The following is a 15,222-nucleotide window of genomic DNA, read 5'->3' as shown; positions in this document are numbered from 1 at the left end:
TGGGCTGCTCAGGCCCCTAGCCGGGCGCTCCCTCGCCACCGGCCCCGCTCCGGGCCTCTAGGGAACTGAGACGGTCTCTTCTTCGCCTGGACGGCGCCGGGGAGCGGAGGATCTGCGCACCGGGTCTCCAGGATGTGCCCGTCTGAGATGGGGACGCTGTGGCACCACTGGTCGCCTGTGCTCATCAGCCTGGCCGCCCTGTTCTCCAAAGGTGAGGACGCCGCGGCCGCCCCGCGGCCCGGAAACTAACTTCGCCTGGAGTGAGTGTGTGGGAGTGTGTGGAGGATGGGGGCGGCCGGGAGAGAGGGCTCGTGTGCGTGTGTGTGTGTGTGCGCGCGTGGGAACGTGCGCTCCTGCAGCAGCCAAGCTCCTCAGACGCCCCTTGGCCGAAGGTGCTTGGCCTGGAGCTCTTGGGTGGGAGGCCGTAGGTGAGACTGCTAAGGAGCCGAAAGGAAAGGAAGGCCGTTTCCTGAAAGCCTTTTCTGTAAAGGGAGGGGGCGGGAGGACTGTTGAGAGGAAAGGTGGCCTCTGGAGGGCTCAGCCGGCTGTCGGGGGAGGGGATTGAGATGACCAGGAAGATTTCTGGCACTTGAGATTGACTTTCCCTGGTGGCACTGACCTATTTGGAAATAATTTTGGAGCACTCCTGTTGTATGGGAATACTATTTCGTGTATTATAAGCTGCCAAAAATATAGCCTGGGGGTAGCTCTGAAGAAGGGGGCTGGGTTTCTCCAGGTCTGCCGCTGTGGAGGTTTGGGCACAGGGTCTGGCTGTCACCCTTCTGTAGGGTGCTGGGAGCAGCGGCCCCGCAGGGTGCACGTGGAGTTTCAGCTACAAGTTGTGACCCGAGTTATCCCAGCGGGGCCCTGACTTGAAGCCCTGTGTCAAGGCAGGAATTCTTCAGTGCTGCCTCTTCTCTTCTGCCAGCATCCCTGTCTGTCATGGGAAGAGCAAGTTTGGAAGCTCTGGACAGTCATTCTAACTTGAAGAGAAATGGTGTGATTTGTGCGGGCGATTCTTTCTCATGATTGACCTGGGCTGTTCGTGTGTGGTTCCCCCACCCGGTGCCCCTTTCCTGCAGATAAACACACGGGGAGGAGAGTGAAGCGTCTCGGCTCTCTCTACGTGCTGCAAGAACACTGTACCCATATTTTTCTGCGAAGATTTTTGAGATGAGATCGCTCTCAGAAACTTCAAAGCCAATTGTCATGCACAAAGTCTTTTAATTACATGAATTGTCTGTTTTCTGAGTTCCTCCAGAATCACTGAGGTTATGTTGCTTTGGATCTGATAATAGATGAAGACAGTTCAAATGCTGAGTTTCTGTGCTGGTTCGATTTAGAAAGAGGAATTTACGTTCACCCTACTTCCCTGTCTTTGAAGTGTGGTTGAGATGGGCTCCTGTTTCCTAATTATGAGTGAGAACAGTCCCTGGGATCAGAGCTTTCTGGATTTATAATGTGCACAGGAAACCAAAGAAAAGGTTGATGAATTCAATGAACCTGACTCAGGCAGACGTGAGATTAAAAAAACCAAAATCCACAGCAACAACAGCCCAGCATTTTTTATTTTTTTTTGGTTGGTTCTCACTTGGTTTTATAATAGATCTAGACTCCTTTGTGTTTATGCTGCAATAACAAGGTTGTATTAAGAAAGGTACAGAATAGCTTTGGAAATAAGACCTCACTATTGTGTTTTTTCACTTAGGTACATAGGTCTGTTACTGATTTCTTTATCAGACTGAGCAGTGTTGAAGACAATTGTATTTCCCCTGATACTTGTGAACTTTTTCAACTGGGAACACTGAACATGTCCTTAAATGAGGTACTCTGTGGTGTGGAAGCCTCTTTACTAGGTGGCCAAAAATTAACATGTAAAATGTTATGATAAGCTTAGCATATGACATATTTTGTGTGTTGAACTTAAGTCAGCCAGACAGTTCAAAAGTGAATCGGTTCTGTGTGGAGACTTTGGAAGCAATTAGCAGAGTCTGAGCACATGGTAGATGATTCAGGATTAGTCACAATATGTCAAAGAACAAGAAAAAAAATTAACACCCCATTAGCAAATTGTGTAAAATGGAATTTCATGATGCAGATATGATTTATAAATTCAGGGACAGGCCCATTCTTTTCCCAGTGTATTCATATCACCTCCCTCTAAGATTCTCTGATCACTTGAAAGTTGTCACCAGCTTGCAATCAAGTATGGACTGTATTTAAAAGGATTTTAATTGGAAGTAAACCCACAAACACACACACACACACACACACACACACACCCCAAAGTGCCTCATTTGTGTGGGCTGATTGAAAAAGAATATTATCAAGTATTAAATACCTGTTTCCACATAGTATCATTCTTACTTTATTGTCTTTCCAAATGGGAATTTTTGAATGAAACAAAATGCAGATTTTAATACCAGGTTGATATGCTCGAGCCTGACACATTTATATTTCATGAACAGAAAATGATTAGTCATAGAACAAACCCACCGTCTTGTAGATATTTTTTTAAAAACAAATAAAAATAAGATTTTGTTGCTTGTACTTCTATGCCCCTAGGACCTAGAAAGTGTGGTATGACACGCAAAGTTTCCCCAGTAGCCTTGTCCTATGGCCCCTAACTTTTCTGGAGAATGGCCTTAAATGTTTAAGGTCTGGCTTTGCTGGTACCTTGATGTAGTTTGCAGTGGTGCCAGCCTGCGGATGAGTTTTAATGCATTACTGTGAACTTTGTGGGAGGGGGCAGGTGTATGCAGGGTGGGCTGAGAAGAAAAATTAGTGAGGAGATTAGAGATGGGCAGAGGGCAAGGTGATTTTTAAATACAAAGTCAAGAGGGTTGCCACATTTAGGTTGCTTGTTACAATCCTCACGTGCATCCTTCCCAGTTATGTTCCCTTGCACATGCTGGTAAGAAAGAAGCAGAGGCTGAGAGACGTGCGATTGCGAGCGGGGCTGTGGCACTGTCGTGGTCCCTGTGCCTATGGCGGTGCTGGGCACGTGCTCTGCCTGCTTCCAGCTGAGCGTGGCCAATGGCCTGGGCAGTGGGCTTCTTGGAGCGCCTTCCTGAAGCTGCTTCTATGTGTAGAGCTTCTAGCCTCTAATAATATGCTGAAACGGATGTTTAATACTTGGTAATATTGTTTTTCAATCAGCCCCAGACAGTTCAGGCACTTTGCGTTTTGTATGTGTGTGGTGTGTTTGTGTGTTTACTTCCAATTAAAATCCTGTTAAATATAGTTCATATTTGATTTCCAACTGGGTGACAACTTTCAAGGGATCAGAGAATCTTAGAGGAGAGGTGATATGAATATATTGGGACATGAACTGAACTGTCCCTCAGCTTATAAATCGTATCTGCATCAGGAAATTCCATTTGACACAATTTGATGACACTGAGGTGCTAACTGGGTCAGAGTGAAGCTTCTGGGTAGGAGAGTACCACCCCTTATTTAAGGAAGCTGTGGACCAAAAAGAGCTTCAAAATATAGTGATAACTTCTTTAGGGGTCAAGGACTTTTTGGGAGAAGAAAGAACGTCAGAAGGGAGCCAGTTATGGGGAAGAGAGTGACTTTTTGCTTACATTCAAATTCTGTCAGATTAAAAGGACAAAGAATGAAGAGACCACTAAGTTTTGTTTCGTATGAATTAAAGAGTTAAAATATGATTTTATTAAAAATACTTATGTGCATAGAAAGGTAGAATTCCAAGTTTGAGGATCTGTTTAACTTAGTTATATTCTAAGAGCCAAGAAAAAATGAGTAAACAACAAAAATTTCAAAAATATTTTATTATAGAGGCTGTGCTATACAATATTTAGAATTTATCTATCAATTTTTCTGTTACTCCAGGCGTTATCCATCTTCCCACCCATGCATTCACCCATCATTCCATCCGCCCATACATCCACCAGTCCATCCATTCATATCCATCCATCCATCCATCCATCATCCACCCGTCTATCTGTCCATCCACCAGTCCATCCATCCATATCCATCCATCCATCCATCCATCATCCACCCATCTGTCTGTTCATCCACCAGTCCATCCATTCATATCCATCCATCCATCCATCCATCATCCACCCATCTATCCACCAGTCCATCCATCCATCCATCCATGCATGCATCCATCCATCCATCCATTCATCCATCATCCATCCATCTGTCCATCCATGCATGCATGCATGCATGCATCCATCCATCCATCCATTATCCATCCATCCATCCATCCCTCCATCCTTCCATCCATCCTTCCATCCATCTGTCCATCCATCCATCCAATCATCATTCCATCCTTCTATCCACCCATCCTTCCATCTATCCATCTATCATTTCACCCATCCATTCATCATTCCATCCATCTGTGTATTCATTCAACAAATATCAAAGGCCACATGCCTTCAGTGAACACAGAGCTCAGCAGGAACTATTTCCAAGTGCTGTGAGGACACAGGGCAGGTACTAAAGTGTCCTTAGGTAGGGATGTTTAGTGCCAGTCATTCTTCTAGATGTCAAAGTGCCTCACACCATCGCTCCGTTGCTTTAAATTGTAAACTGAAACCTGGGCAGTTGCATATTCATCAGTCCCCTCTTTCTTCGTTCCCTCCTCTTTCCTATTTCATAACTGTAACTGCCTTCTGAGCACCAATGATGTACCCCATACCGTGCTGGGCACAGGGAGTACCGTAGTAAGGAAAAGCCCAGGTTGATATGGTTACTGTTCCCAGAGAACTTGCCATTTATAGGAGAGAGAGGGGCACGTGTGAATTACACAGAAAAACGTGAAGTTAGCACTGTGGGTGTGCTGTGGAGGATGGGGCGAGTGTCTCTGGATCTAGATACTTTGGCAGTTGACGTAGAGTAGCTGGGAAGACTCCCCTTGTCCGAAGGATAGGCTGGCATTACCGGGTGGACTGGGAAGAGTCAGGACTACCCAGGTGATCCACATAATCTCCCATCTTGAGTCCAACAAGAGACTGGGACACTCGGGACTCATGAGGACAGTGTGGCCAGGAAGGTTGGGGAGAGAGCCCTGTGGATTTCGGGACTGTGTGAAGGGAGAGGAGAGAAAGTGCTGGGTAGAGCCAGGGTGGGCAGAGGTCAGCACCCTCTTTCACTCCCAAAATTCTCCAGGTGGATGACAGATCCCACAGTCACTGTTTCATAGGCCATGTTGAGGCAGTTTGTCATTCTTTAAAGGTTGAAGGAGGGCAGGATGGATTTTAACTTCTTTACAAAGTATGTATACGTTCCCTGTGGCTGCTGTAAAAAGTTGCCACAAACATGAGATTTAACAGAAGGGCATTCCCTGCAGTTCTGGAGGCCAGAAGTCCAAAAGCAGCATCACTGGGCTGAAACTGAGGTGTCTGCATGAGGCGCTGGGGGAATCCTTCCTTGCCTCTTCCAGCTCCTGGCAGTGGCTGCAGTCCTCGACTCGTGTGCAAGTGGCTTCCGATCTCTCCCTGCCCCTCCTCACATCACCTTCTCTTCTGTGTATCTGTGTACAAAACCTCCCACTGCCTCCCTCACAGGAGGAGACTTTGCATTTCAGGACCACCCTAGTGACCCACATAATCTCCCATCTTGACTTAGTCACGTCCCCTTTTAAAATTTCCAAAGAAGGTAACCAACATGTGCAGATTTCAGGGATTTGGATGTGAATATCTTTTGGGGGAGTGCACTTCTGCCTTTCACAAGGTTGACATTCTACAACTATTTTCTGTCTCCTCTCCTAAATTTTAACTTCTTCTAGGGGACAAAACATAGGTATTTTTCTATCTCTGATTTCTCTCCAGTATTTTTAGCTTAGTGCTTTGGACATTGCAGGGCCTCCATACAATTTTTAACTGTGCTCCTAAGACTGTGAAATATTGCTGGAGAACATGTACCTGACAGTGCAGTGGCTTGATGCTGCCTTTTCCAGTAATTCAGAGCACTGCAGGGAAAACTTTGGTCAATAATACCAGCTAATTTTTTGAATAATTGCTGTGTGGCAGGCACTGTGTGGAGTGACTTATTAAGATAATTTTTTGTAAATTTGCAGATAAACTCAATGAGGTAGATATGTGCTGTACCAGAAGTTGAAGTTCAGAGACGTTAAGTAACTTCTCCAAGTCGTAACAACATAAAAGACGGGCAGAGTCTGAATTCTGATGCCGGAACCCATACCCCTGGCCATTCTGCCGACGTCTGATAATTATACGGAATAACTAAAAACTAGGCAATTTGTCAGACAGAATTGTTACATGGTGCCAGGCTTGCTAGGGGCTGAGTGCAGAGAGGTCTTGAGACCATTTTAGTTTTTAGCTCAGAGCCTGGTATACAGTTGACCCTTGATATTTGTTGAGCAAATGAATAAATGAACATCATGTTATTTAGTTTTCTCAGGCTTAATTTTTCCAGCAGCAACCAGAAATAACACCTGAAAGGGATTAAAATAGAGATTTACTTCCGAAACCACCAGGGAGGTTGAAGAGATTCTCTGATGGTGTGGAATGGTTTGGTTATCTCCTAGGTCAGCTTCTTTTTTGTTTTTTATTTTTGTTTTCCTCCTCCCCCATCTCCGTAGGTCAAGCTTCTTAAAGAACTTGCAGACATGCCCAGTGGACTGTATTCATGATCTATTTATTCATCTACGTCACTAACATATGTGTAGGGTCCTGGGCAGGGAAGACTAGACAAGGCCTGTGGTCTTCCAGGACCAAAAGCGTAGGTGACACATTAGTGGTCTCTGGGAAATTATAAAGAATGAGGAAGGAGCATGCGGAATGAAGACACAGACCCTTCCTGTTTGCAGAAGGAGGATGCCTGATGCTGTGAACATATGCATTGTTGATTTTGATATTTGATGCCAGACAGCACGCTTGAATGAATTGTGGAAATGATACGGTAGGGCCTCTCACAAAAGGAAGAGGAGACCAGCATGGATTTGTTGTGACATGGGACCAAAGACTCAGAATATTTTCAGATGACTTTGTCATTTATTTAAAAAAAAAATCTGCTGTAGGAAGAATTAAGGGGTACATGCAACAGTCAGAGGCCAGGTGCTTCCTTTACCCCCGTCCTTAAACATTGGTTTTAGGAGTCACCCAAGGTGCACCCCCTCCAGAAATTAAGAATTGACAGAGAAGGAAGGCCCTTGACCTTAAAAGTAAACAAACCTGTGGCATGCACCTGAAAAGTGACTGAAGTACATAGTTTTAGAACAGATCAGTCAACAGTTATAAAGGTAAAAAAGATGTCTTTGAAAGAGAATTCAAATAGCCACTTCTCCTCCCTTAGGAAGTAAGTAAAGTACATAAATAAAGGGAGATTCAGATGTACATTTGAAAAGACAAGAGGTTCCAAAAAAGCGTTTAACTTTTAGTAACATTAAGTTATTCTTTTCACGAGAGTGACATTAAATGTTTATGTTTATGGGAATCTCCCTCTGCAGATTCACTAAGAAGATGTCTGTCAGGTTTCATTGTTGTTATTTGTTTGTTTGTGTTTTGGTCAGGAAAGCTATAGTGGTAGATGGGAAGATGCTTCAGTGATAAAATAGTCTGCTGAGACTCAGGGTGTTTGGCACCTCTCAGGATACTGTGGCAATAAAGTATTTTGATATCAAAACAGATGGCGACATTGCCCTGCCTACTCACATTCCCTGCTGCCCTGGCCTCTCCTCTCTTGTGCAGATGAACACCTGGCAGCCACTGCCTCTTGGAACAGCAGAAGGCACGAGACAGGAAAGTCAAGGCCAAGCACGATGGCTCATGTCTGTAATCCTAGCTCTTTGGGAGGCCCAGGTGGGAGGATCACTTGAGGAGTCCAGGAGTTCAAGACCAGCCTGGGCAGCAAAGCAAGACTCCATCTCTACAAAAAACAAAACAAAACAAAATGAGCCGGGTGCAGTGGTGTGTGCCTATAGTCCCAGCTACTCTGGAGGCTAAGGTGGGAGGATTGCTTGAGCCTGGATGTTAGAGGTTGCATTGAGCTGTGATCATGTAATACACTCTAACCTAAGTGACAGAGGGAGACCCTGTCTCCAAACAAGCAAGCAAACAAACAAACAAACAAAAAAGAGACAGAAAAATCAAATTCCTAACTTTTGATTTCAAAAGCTGGTATCTAGCAATAGAGAACAGATTTGGAAGAACCTATCTTCCCAGGCATATGGTTTCTCAGCCTTTCTCTTCCTCCTTCACTAAGTAAATTTTTTTTTACTAGGGGAAAGGGCAGGAGAATTTGGAGGAGATGCTGGCGGACTTTTGAGCTGCTCTGTGCCACGTCACTCCAATGACAAATTAAAAATATACTAGATTGACTTCGTGGATATACTGGGAGAGCCACAAATGAAGACACCCTGTCCTAAATCGCCTGGAGAGGAAGCAGAAGGAATGTTTGCATGAGGTGACCAGGCAGCATGCCTGAGCATGGCTCAAGTAGCAGAATCTTTTCCTGGCAGCCAGGGCTGTGCAGATGTGGCTGAGGAAGCCCCGTTGGCCCGAGGAGGCCTTGTGGTCAAGACCAGGGAGGCACACACTGCAGTCTGTGTGGACTGACCGCAGGAGACCAGATGCCATTTGTACCAATCACAAAGCCCTCCTGGTTGTGGTGGTCACTCTGAACCTCTCAACACTTAGAAGTGATCCGTGAAATCATTGGGTGGGGTGGGAGTGTGGCAGTATCTACAGAGCGTTGTTTTGCTACTGGATGGAATGTGGAATGAAGATAGAGATTTAAGTAATGTTACAAAGAAATGATTCAGTGCTGTATTCAGTGCTTACTGATGCTGGGCACTGGGATTGGCGCTCACCCCAGCGCTGTTGTCCACACAATGGTAACGTGTACCTGGGTGGTGCTATGCTTTGGTGGATTCCCAGCAGCTCAGATGGTAGCAGATGGCGTGGTGTCAACCTTGAGCACGTTCCAAGGAGACCCCAGGACTCTGTCCCCAGCCCCTCCCAGGTGAACAAATTGCATCAGAGGCTGGCTGTCCAAACAGATGAGCTACTTCATGCAAACCTCAGAAGAGCAGCTACACAGAAGGGGTGGAGTGGTAAGGACGTTGCATAGCAGAATTGTGACCAAAAGCTCTCCCGAGGACAACCTAACATATGAGACAAAGGGGATATTGCCACATGCTGAACTGAGGTCACACACGCTGACTTGGGAGGTACGGGAGAGAGGAGTTTGAGAGGAACACATGTAAAAAGATTTGCAGATTTGTATGAAAATAAGCTTAGTAAGAGTTGACAGTCATGAAACTGCCAGAGAAGAAAAACGAGAAACTACACCAACAAGGAAAGTGTGAGCTCTGTGGGGTGTCTTGTCAACGTGTCTTATGGAAGCGGAGGCCTGGAAGGCCAGGAGCACTCATGAATAATCACAGTTTTATCATTATGGATGTGGAATGTCCTCGTGCTTTATCTTGACTCCACACCATCAGGACTCTGTTACGTGAAGCTTCAAGTTATCTTAAGAGACTTAGGAGTCCAGGGTTGTGCTGATTTTAGATGAGGCTGACCAGGGCCTGTAAGGATCCTACTAGAACCTGCTTCATCGCTCTCCACCTTTCAACCCCTGTCTGTTTCTGCTCTACTGGTAGATAGGCCTTGATATGACTTGGCTGAGTCGCCACCCAAATCTCACCTTGAATTGTAATAATCCCCACAGGTCAAGGGTGGGATCCGGTGGAGATCATTGAGTCATGGGGACGGTTTCCCCCATATGCTCCCATGGTAGTGAATAAGACTCACGAGATCTAATGGTTTTGTAAATTGGAGTTCCCCTGCACAAGCCTTCTGCCTGCCACCATGTAAGATGTGCCTTTGCTTCTCCTTTGCCTTTTGCCATGATTGTGAGGCCTTCCCAGCCATGTGGAACTGTGAGTCCATTAAACCTCTTTCCTTTATAAATTACCCAGTCTTGGGTATGTCTCTATTGGCAGCATGAGAACAGGATAATACAGGCCTGGACAGTGTGATGGACAAATGACTTCACGCCCAGCCTCATCTGACATTGGTGGGGCTTAGAGAAGGCTTCCTTCTCATTGCTGTGGGCGAGCCTCGGAATTAGCTCTGTGGGGCCTGGAAATCATGCTCCCCTTCGATCCATCCACTGAGGGATGGGAAAGTCTGCAGCAAGGGTCAAGTGCCCCATGGCAGGAGGGCTGGACCCAGGGCAGGACCAGGTGTGGCTTCCAGATGTGTGACTGAAGGCTGAACAGAAAACAGGGCTGCTGTCTCAGCTGGCTCAGTTCACACAATTATAATTTATAGGACGAATAAAGTATGGTCACCATATTGCATTGGCAATGGATGGATGATATCAAATCCAGAGAATTGTGCTACACTGGTCTCCTTATGCTGAAGGGGAGAAATAGAAAATTTTAACTCATTCAGAAAATGAGACACCTAGACCCGTTATCATGGCTAGTAATATTGAAGACACTCCATGAGTTTGACTTGGAAAAGGGGTGACTTCTTTTAACTACAGAGATGTCTCTCTTTTGAAAGAAGGATGTGCCTGTCTCTGTGGCTTCAGATGGCAGAAGCAGATCCAGCAAGACCAGAGGAAGGTCCTGTGAATGAACCGAAGCCGAGCAGGGTGGGGAGGGAGGGGAGAGCTTCTCACTCAAAATAAATCATAATCGTGATTTTTATTATCATTGATTGAATGCTCGTTTTAGGCAAGGCAGGGTCCTAAATGTACTTTCATTCACTCATGAAATCCTCACCGCCATGCTTTGAGTAGTGGCATCTCCATTTTACAGAGGCAAAAATTCAGGCACAGGAACTTGAAATAACTAGCCCAAGTCAACAAAAAGGAGTCCTTAGGCCAATCATGGTGGCTCACGCCTGTAATGCCAGCACTTTGGGAGGCTGAGCCAGGCAAATCACGAGGTCAGGAGTTCAAGACCAGCCTGGCCAACATGATGAAACCCCGTCTCTAGTAAAAGTACAAAAATTTAGCACGTGCCTGTAGTCCCAGCTACTCAGAAGGCTGAGGCAGGAGAATCGCTTGAACCCAGGTGGTGGAGGTTGCAGTGAGCTGAGATCGTGCCGCAGCACTCCAGCCTGGATGACAGTGTGAGAGCCTGTCACAAACCAACCAACCAACGAACAGACAGAGTCCTGAAAACAGGCGCCGTTATATGAACATAAATCAGGCCACTTCGTGAGTGCGTCCATTTTGAATGTCTCCAAGCAAAGACCACAAAGGCGTGGACGGCCCAGGGTTCTGGGCTCCTAGTAACAAATTGTAGCATCTCCAACACAGCTGCTTGTAGCCATAAATGATGGGGGGATGATATGGCCTGCGTGTATAGAGATTGTGTTTGAGTTAAGTAATTCCTATGGTCAGGGGAAAAAAAATCCAAGTTTTACAGTTATGCAAGTGCATTTATGAAAGATATGGAATGTCCATAAAGGTAGTAAGAAAAAACGAGGAGGAGGAGAGGGAGGAGAAGGGAAGAGGGGAGGAGAAAAAGAAGAAGAAATATCCTTTGGCCCATCTGTTCACTCAGATCAAGCCAGAAAAGCAGAAAGCTAAGCAATTTGACTCGCATAACATTCTTTAAATTGAATTATACTTTGGCATGAGGTTATTAGATGGTATTGAGCAATAGTCAAGAAAGATTGGTAGAGATGGTTTAAGAATATTGTCTATTAAACACAGATTTTTCCTCTTCTAGGACATGTTGGAAAAAATTTTCTTGGGCTTTAGTATCAGGAGAAAAACAGCTGCATTAATCCTTGGAAATAGTTTATACTTTATCCAGTGAGCACTGTGAATTTTATAAGTGGTCACATGTTTGGCTTTCTTTAACTTCTAGGACCCTCAGAGCTAAATTTGCTGTTTGTAAGGATGGGCATTTAAGACATGCCTCCTGTGAATAAGTTTTTTCCTTGGCTTTATTTTATTTTTCTATGCTTGTTCTGTCTGTTTTCTTGCCTACTTAATTTATCCCATTGCATTTAGTTTTTTGTGAGCTACTTCAAATTATTTTTGAAATGAAGTAAAAAGAAACAATTTTACTACCCAAAGATGACTCCCATTTTGATATATTTCATTCTAGTTGTTTTTCTATGAACTTTTAAGCCAGTTTTGTTCACTCTGTATACGGTACCTGTAATTTGTTTTCAACTTTTTTCAGTTCATGTGTTTATGTAAGTATTTCCTCGTGTTTAAAAATGTATCGTGAATATAAATTTAATGTCTGTATCATGGCTTCAAAGTTTCTATGTTTGCTGGACAATTACATAATTTGTACTTTTCTACTATTATAAGAAATAATTATCTTTGTGCATAATTTAAGTTTTGAGTTACTTCCTTAGATAGACTCACAGTTACTTAATCTCTGGGCCAAAAAAGTATGAGGAGAGCTTTTGCTGCCAAGTTCTTTCCTGAAAGGGCTGCACAATTTTGCACAGATATTAGCCAGATTTGAAAGTATCCAGTCTGCTGAACCTGATGCTCTTAGCAATGGCGAGTGTCAATTTCTGCTACACCCAACAGCATTTATACTTAGTGCTTCCGTATGCCTAGAAAACTTCAGAAGTCTTCATGAATAGAATTCTTGCTCTTTGATAATGTTGCTCTCAAGGCTCCAGAACCCTGTTTTGGTCAGAGTGTGGTCCTTTGCCCTGAGATGAGTTGGCTGTTGAGGGGTGAGGGATTCGAGTGGATGAGGTCACTGAGTCTGATCAGTGGGGAGGACCCAGAATTGCGTGCAGCAGTTTCTTCCAGGTTTGCTTTCTGAAGTGGGCCCCAGTGAGAGCACGTCAGTGGACAGATGACGTGGAGGTAAAGAGACTTTGGTTTCAAGGTTATGAGGAAGAAGGAAATGCATTTAAAGATGGAATGGCAAGGGTGCCACCGAGTCACCGGGGAAGAGGAAACTCTTCTAGGACCTGCTGTTTGGGCATCGCTGTTATCAAGCAGTCAGAACAGCAGGTTTCTCTATATTTTCATCTGGAATGAAAGTTCCCTGATTCGGTGACCTCCATGGAATTTGGGAGGCCCCTGCTGCCTTATAACTTTCACGTTCAGTCCTAGGATCTATTTGATTTGAGTATTTTATCTTCAACAGGAAACATCAGAGGTATGAGGAACCAAGCGCATGAATCTATTTATTCAATCATTTTTGAGGACAAATTATAAACACAATATGATAGTCTCTGAGGATATAGACATGAAGATGAGATTAACTCTGCCCTCAGGAGATTACAGTCTAGTAGGGGGAAATGAGGCAAGGACAGTGGTAAGTATCTCTGGCAAGCTGTATAATACAGCTGCAGAAGAATTCGCTGATTGCATGATGCGAGGAAGGACTGACATTTTTGGCTTTCATGTAACTCTTTAGAAATCTCTTTTCCACGATTGTGCTTCTTCTGTGTTGGCTATGGTCTTCACTGCTGACAGCAGATCCCACTGTGGTAGAGACAGGTTTATTAGAGCATAGGAGGTAGCAGCTAGACTCCTTGTGCACCAGGGTACCAGGGTTGGGTGTCAGGAACACCAGCAGCCAGTGGGAACTCCCAGCCACAGTGTGTTCCTATCCTGGCCCCAATCCCAATAGTACCATTGCCTTCCTTTCAGCACCTATGGTAGTAGGGCCTGGCAGGACTACCCATAAATAACCAAAGACAGCACTCTAGAATATGTAAGCAGGGCTGATCCCATGTGAAACCATGGCCTCATGTCACTCACTGCCCTGCTCCAAGTTCCAGATGGATGCACCTGCTGAACAGGACCTAGGCCAGGCCAAGAACCCAAGCTCTGAGAGATCCCTGCACATCCAGTGTATAGGACTGGAGCTTCTTGGATTCAAGGAGTCACTCCAGGAGGGACCTAGAACTGGTGTTCTGTGTGCCAACTTTCATACTCACAGAAATACTCATCTTATTAAAGTTGATTTTTGATACTATTGACCTTGCAAAAAGCCATGTTAGAATATCTCATATGTGTCATGTTTCTCTTTTCATGAGCCTTCTAGGAAAGGATGTGAGGATCCTAATTTTGTGTTTCTTGCATTCCCTTTCATGATATTGACAGATGCATACTCAATAAATGGCTGATTTGGTTTTGATTTTTCTAGATAGGTTCTCACTTTTCTAGCATTTCAAAGTATTCTTTGTGTTTCTTTGAACTGGAGGCCCCCAAGAGGAAGAACTGTTCCTTTTTTTGTCATCCCAAAGGCCTCTGGACTACTGTCCTGGTCAGCATTGAACAGATCCTGTAAAGAAAAAAATCAAAGCAGATCTTCCGTTACAAGGATCTTTCTTTAGAATCTGAAGCAAACTATAAGATAATGTTCAAGAAACTGTGGATTAAATGGAAGAGTTCCAGCTCATTTCATGGATTTAAGGAAAACTTTTCTAATAATATTTTAGTAGCAGGTAAAAAGGAAATTCTGAAGTTGCCTAAGGGGTACATTAGTTAGGCAGGTTGGCTGTGCTGCAGGAACAGGTAATGCCCATGTCTCAGTGGCTTAATATGAGAAAGATTCATCTGTTGTTCACTCAGAGTCCAGGTCAGCACAACCCTGGGGAAAGGAGGGTTCGAGGACCATGGAAGATGCATTTAACATCCAGATTTGGAAATGGCTCCATTACTTCTGCCCACATCCCATTGGTTGGCACTCGGAAACGTGACTTCCATCCCACTGCTGAGAGGACTGGGGAATGCAGAAGAACACATAGGTATCTGGCCAACACTAACAGTAAAAGGAAACGTATTTGTTCATGTAACTGAGATTCTGAGGACAAAAAAGGCATCAGGCAAGGCTTGATCCAGGTGATCGAGGCCCTATGGACCCAGAATCTCTTAGCTGTCCTTCCTGTGTTCTACTCAGACACTCTCCCTCATTTAGACAAAATGGCTTCCTAGCTCAGAATTGCATCTTATCCTAATTTTAGTGAAAAGAAAGAACGTTTCTCTTAGTTCTGTCAAGACTCTGGGCCTGCCTCTTTACAGACCCACAATGCTCCTTCGGACCTCCCTGAATCAGTCACTGTGGCCAGAAGGATGGGCTAGTTATGATGACTGGCTCAAGCATAGACAATAAATAAAAAGAACTGGCTCACGTTAGAGCCTGGAGGGAGAACCTACCTGAATCACGTGGTATCAAAGTGGGGAAGAGTTAGATTATAGAAAACAGTATCAAAGTGGGGAAGAGTTAGATTATAGAAAACGGTATGAAAGCGGGGAAGAGTTAGATTATAGAAAACG

General features: G+C 44.6%; 1 protein-coding gene across 1 annotated transcript in view; it reads left to right on the top strand.

The window, feature by feature from the left end:
* The first annotated feature begins 1 nt into the window (after position 1).
* The window catches only part of TMEM132D (transmembrane protein 132D), a 902,502-nt gene continuing 887,281 nt past the window's right edge, over positions 2-15,222 (top strand). Inside the window, exon 1 of the mRNA XM_011981941.1 lies at positions 2-211. Within this exon, the coding sequence (XP_011837331.1) occupies positions 133-211 (79 nt within the window). The 5' untranslated portion in view covers positions 2-132. The remainder of the gene's footprint in view (positions 212-15,222) is intronic.

Source organism: Mandrillus leucophaeus, unplaced genomic scaffold, assembly GCF_000951045.1.
Source record: "Mandrillus leucophaeus isolate KB7577 unplaced genomic scaffold, Mleu.le_1.0 Scaffold232, whole genome shotgun sequence".
NCBI lineage: Eukaryota > Metazoa > Chordata > Mammalia > Primates > Cercopithecidae > Mandrillus > Mandrillus leucophaeus.
The sequence above is the reverse complement of the archived record's forward strand: the minus strand, read 5'-3'. Positions and strand labels throughout refer to the sequence as shown.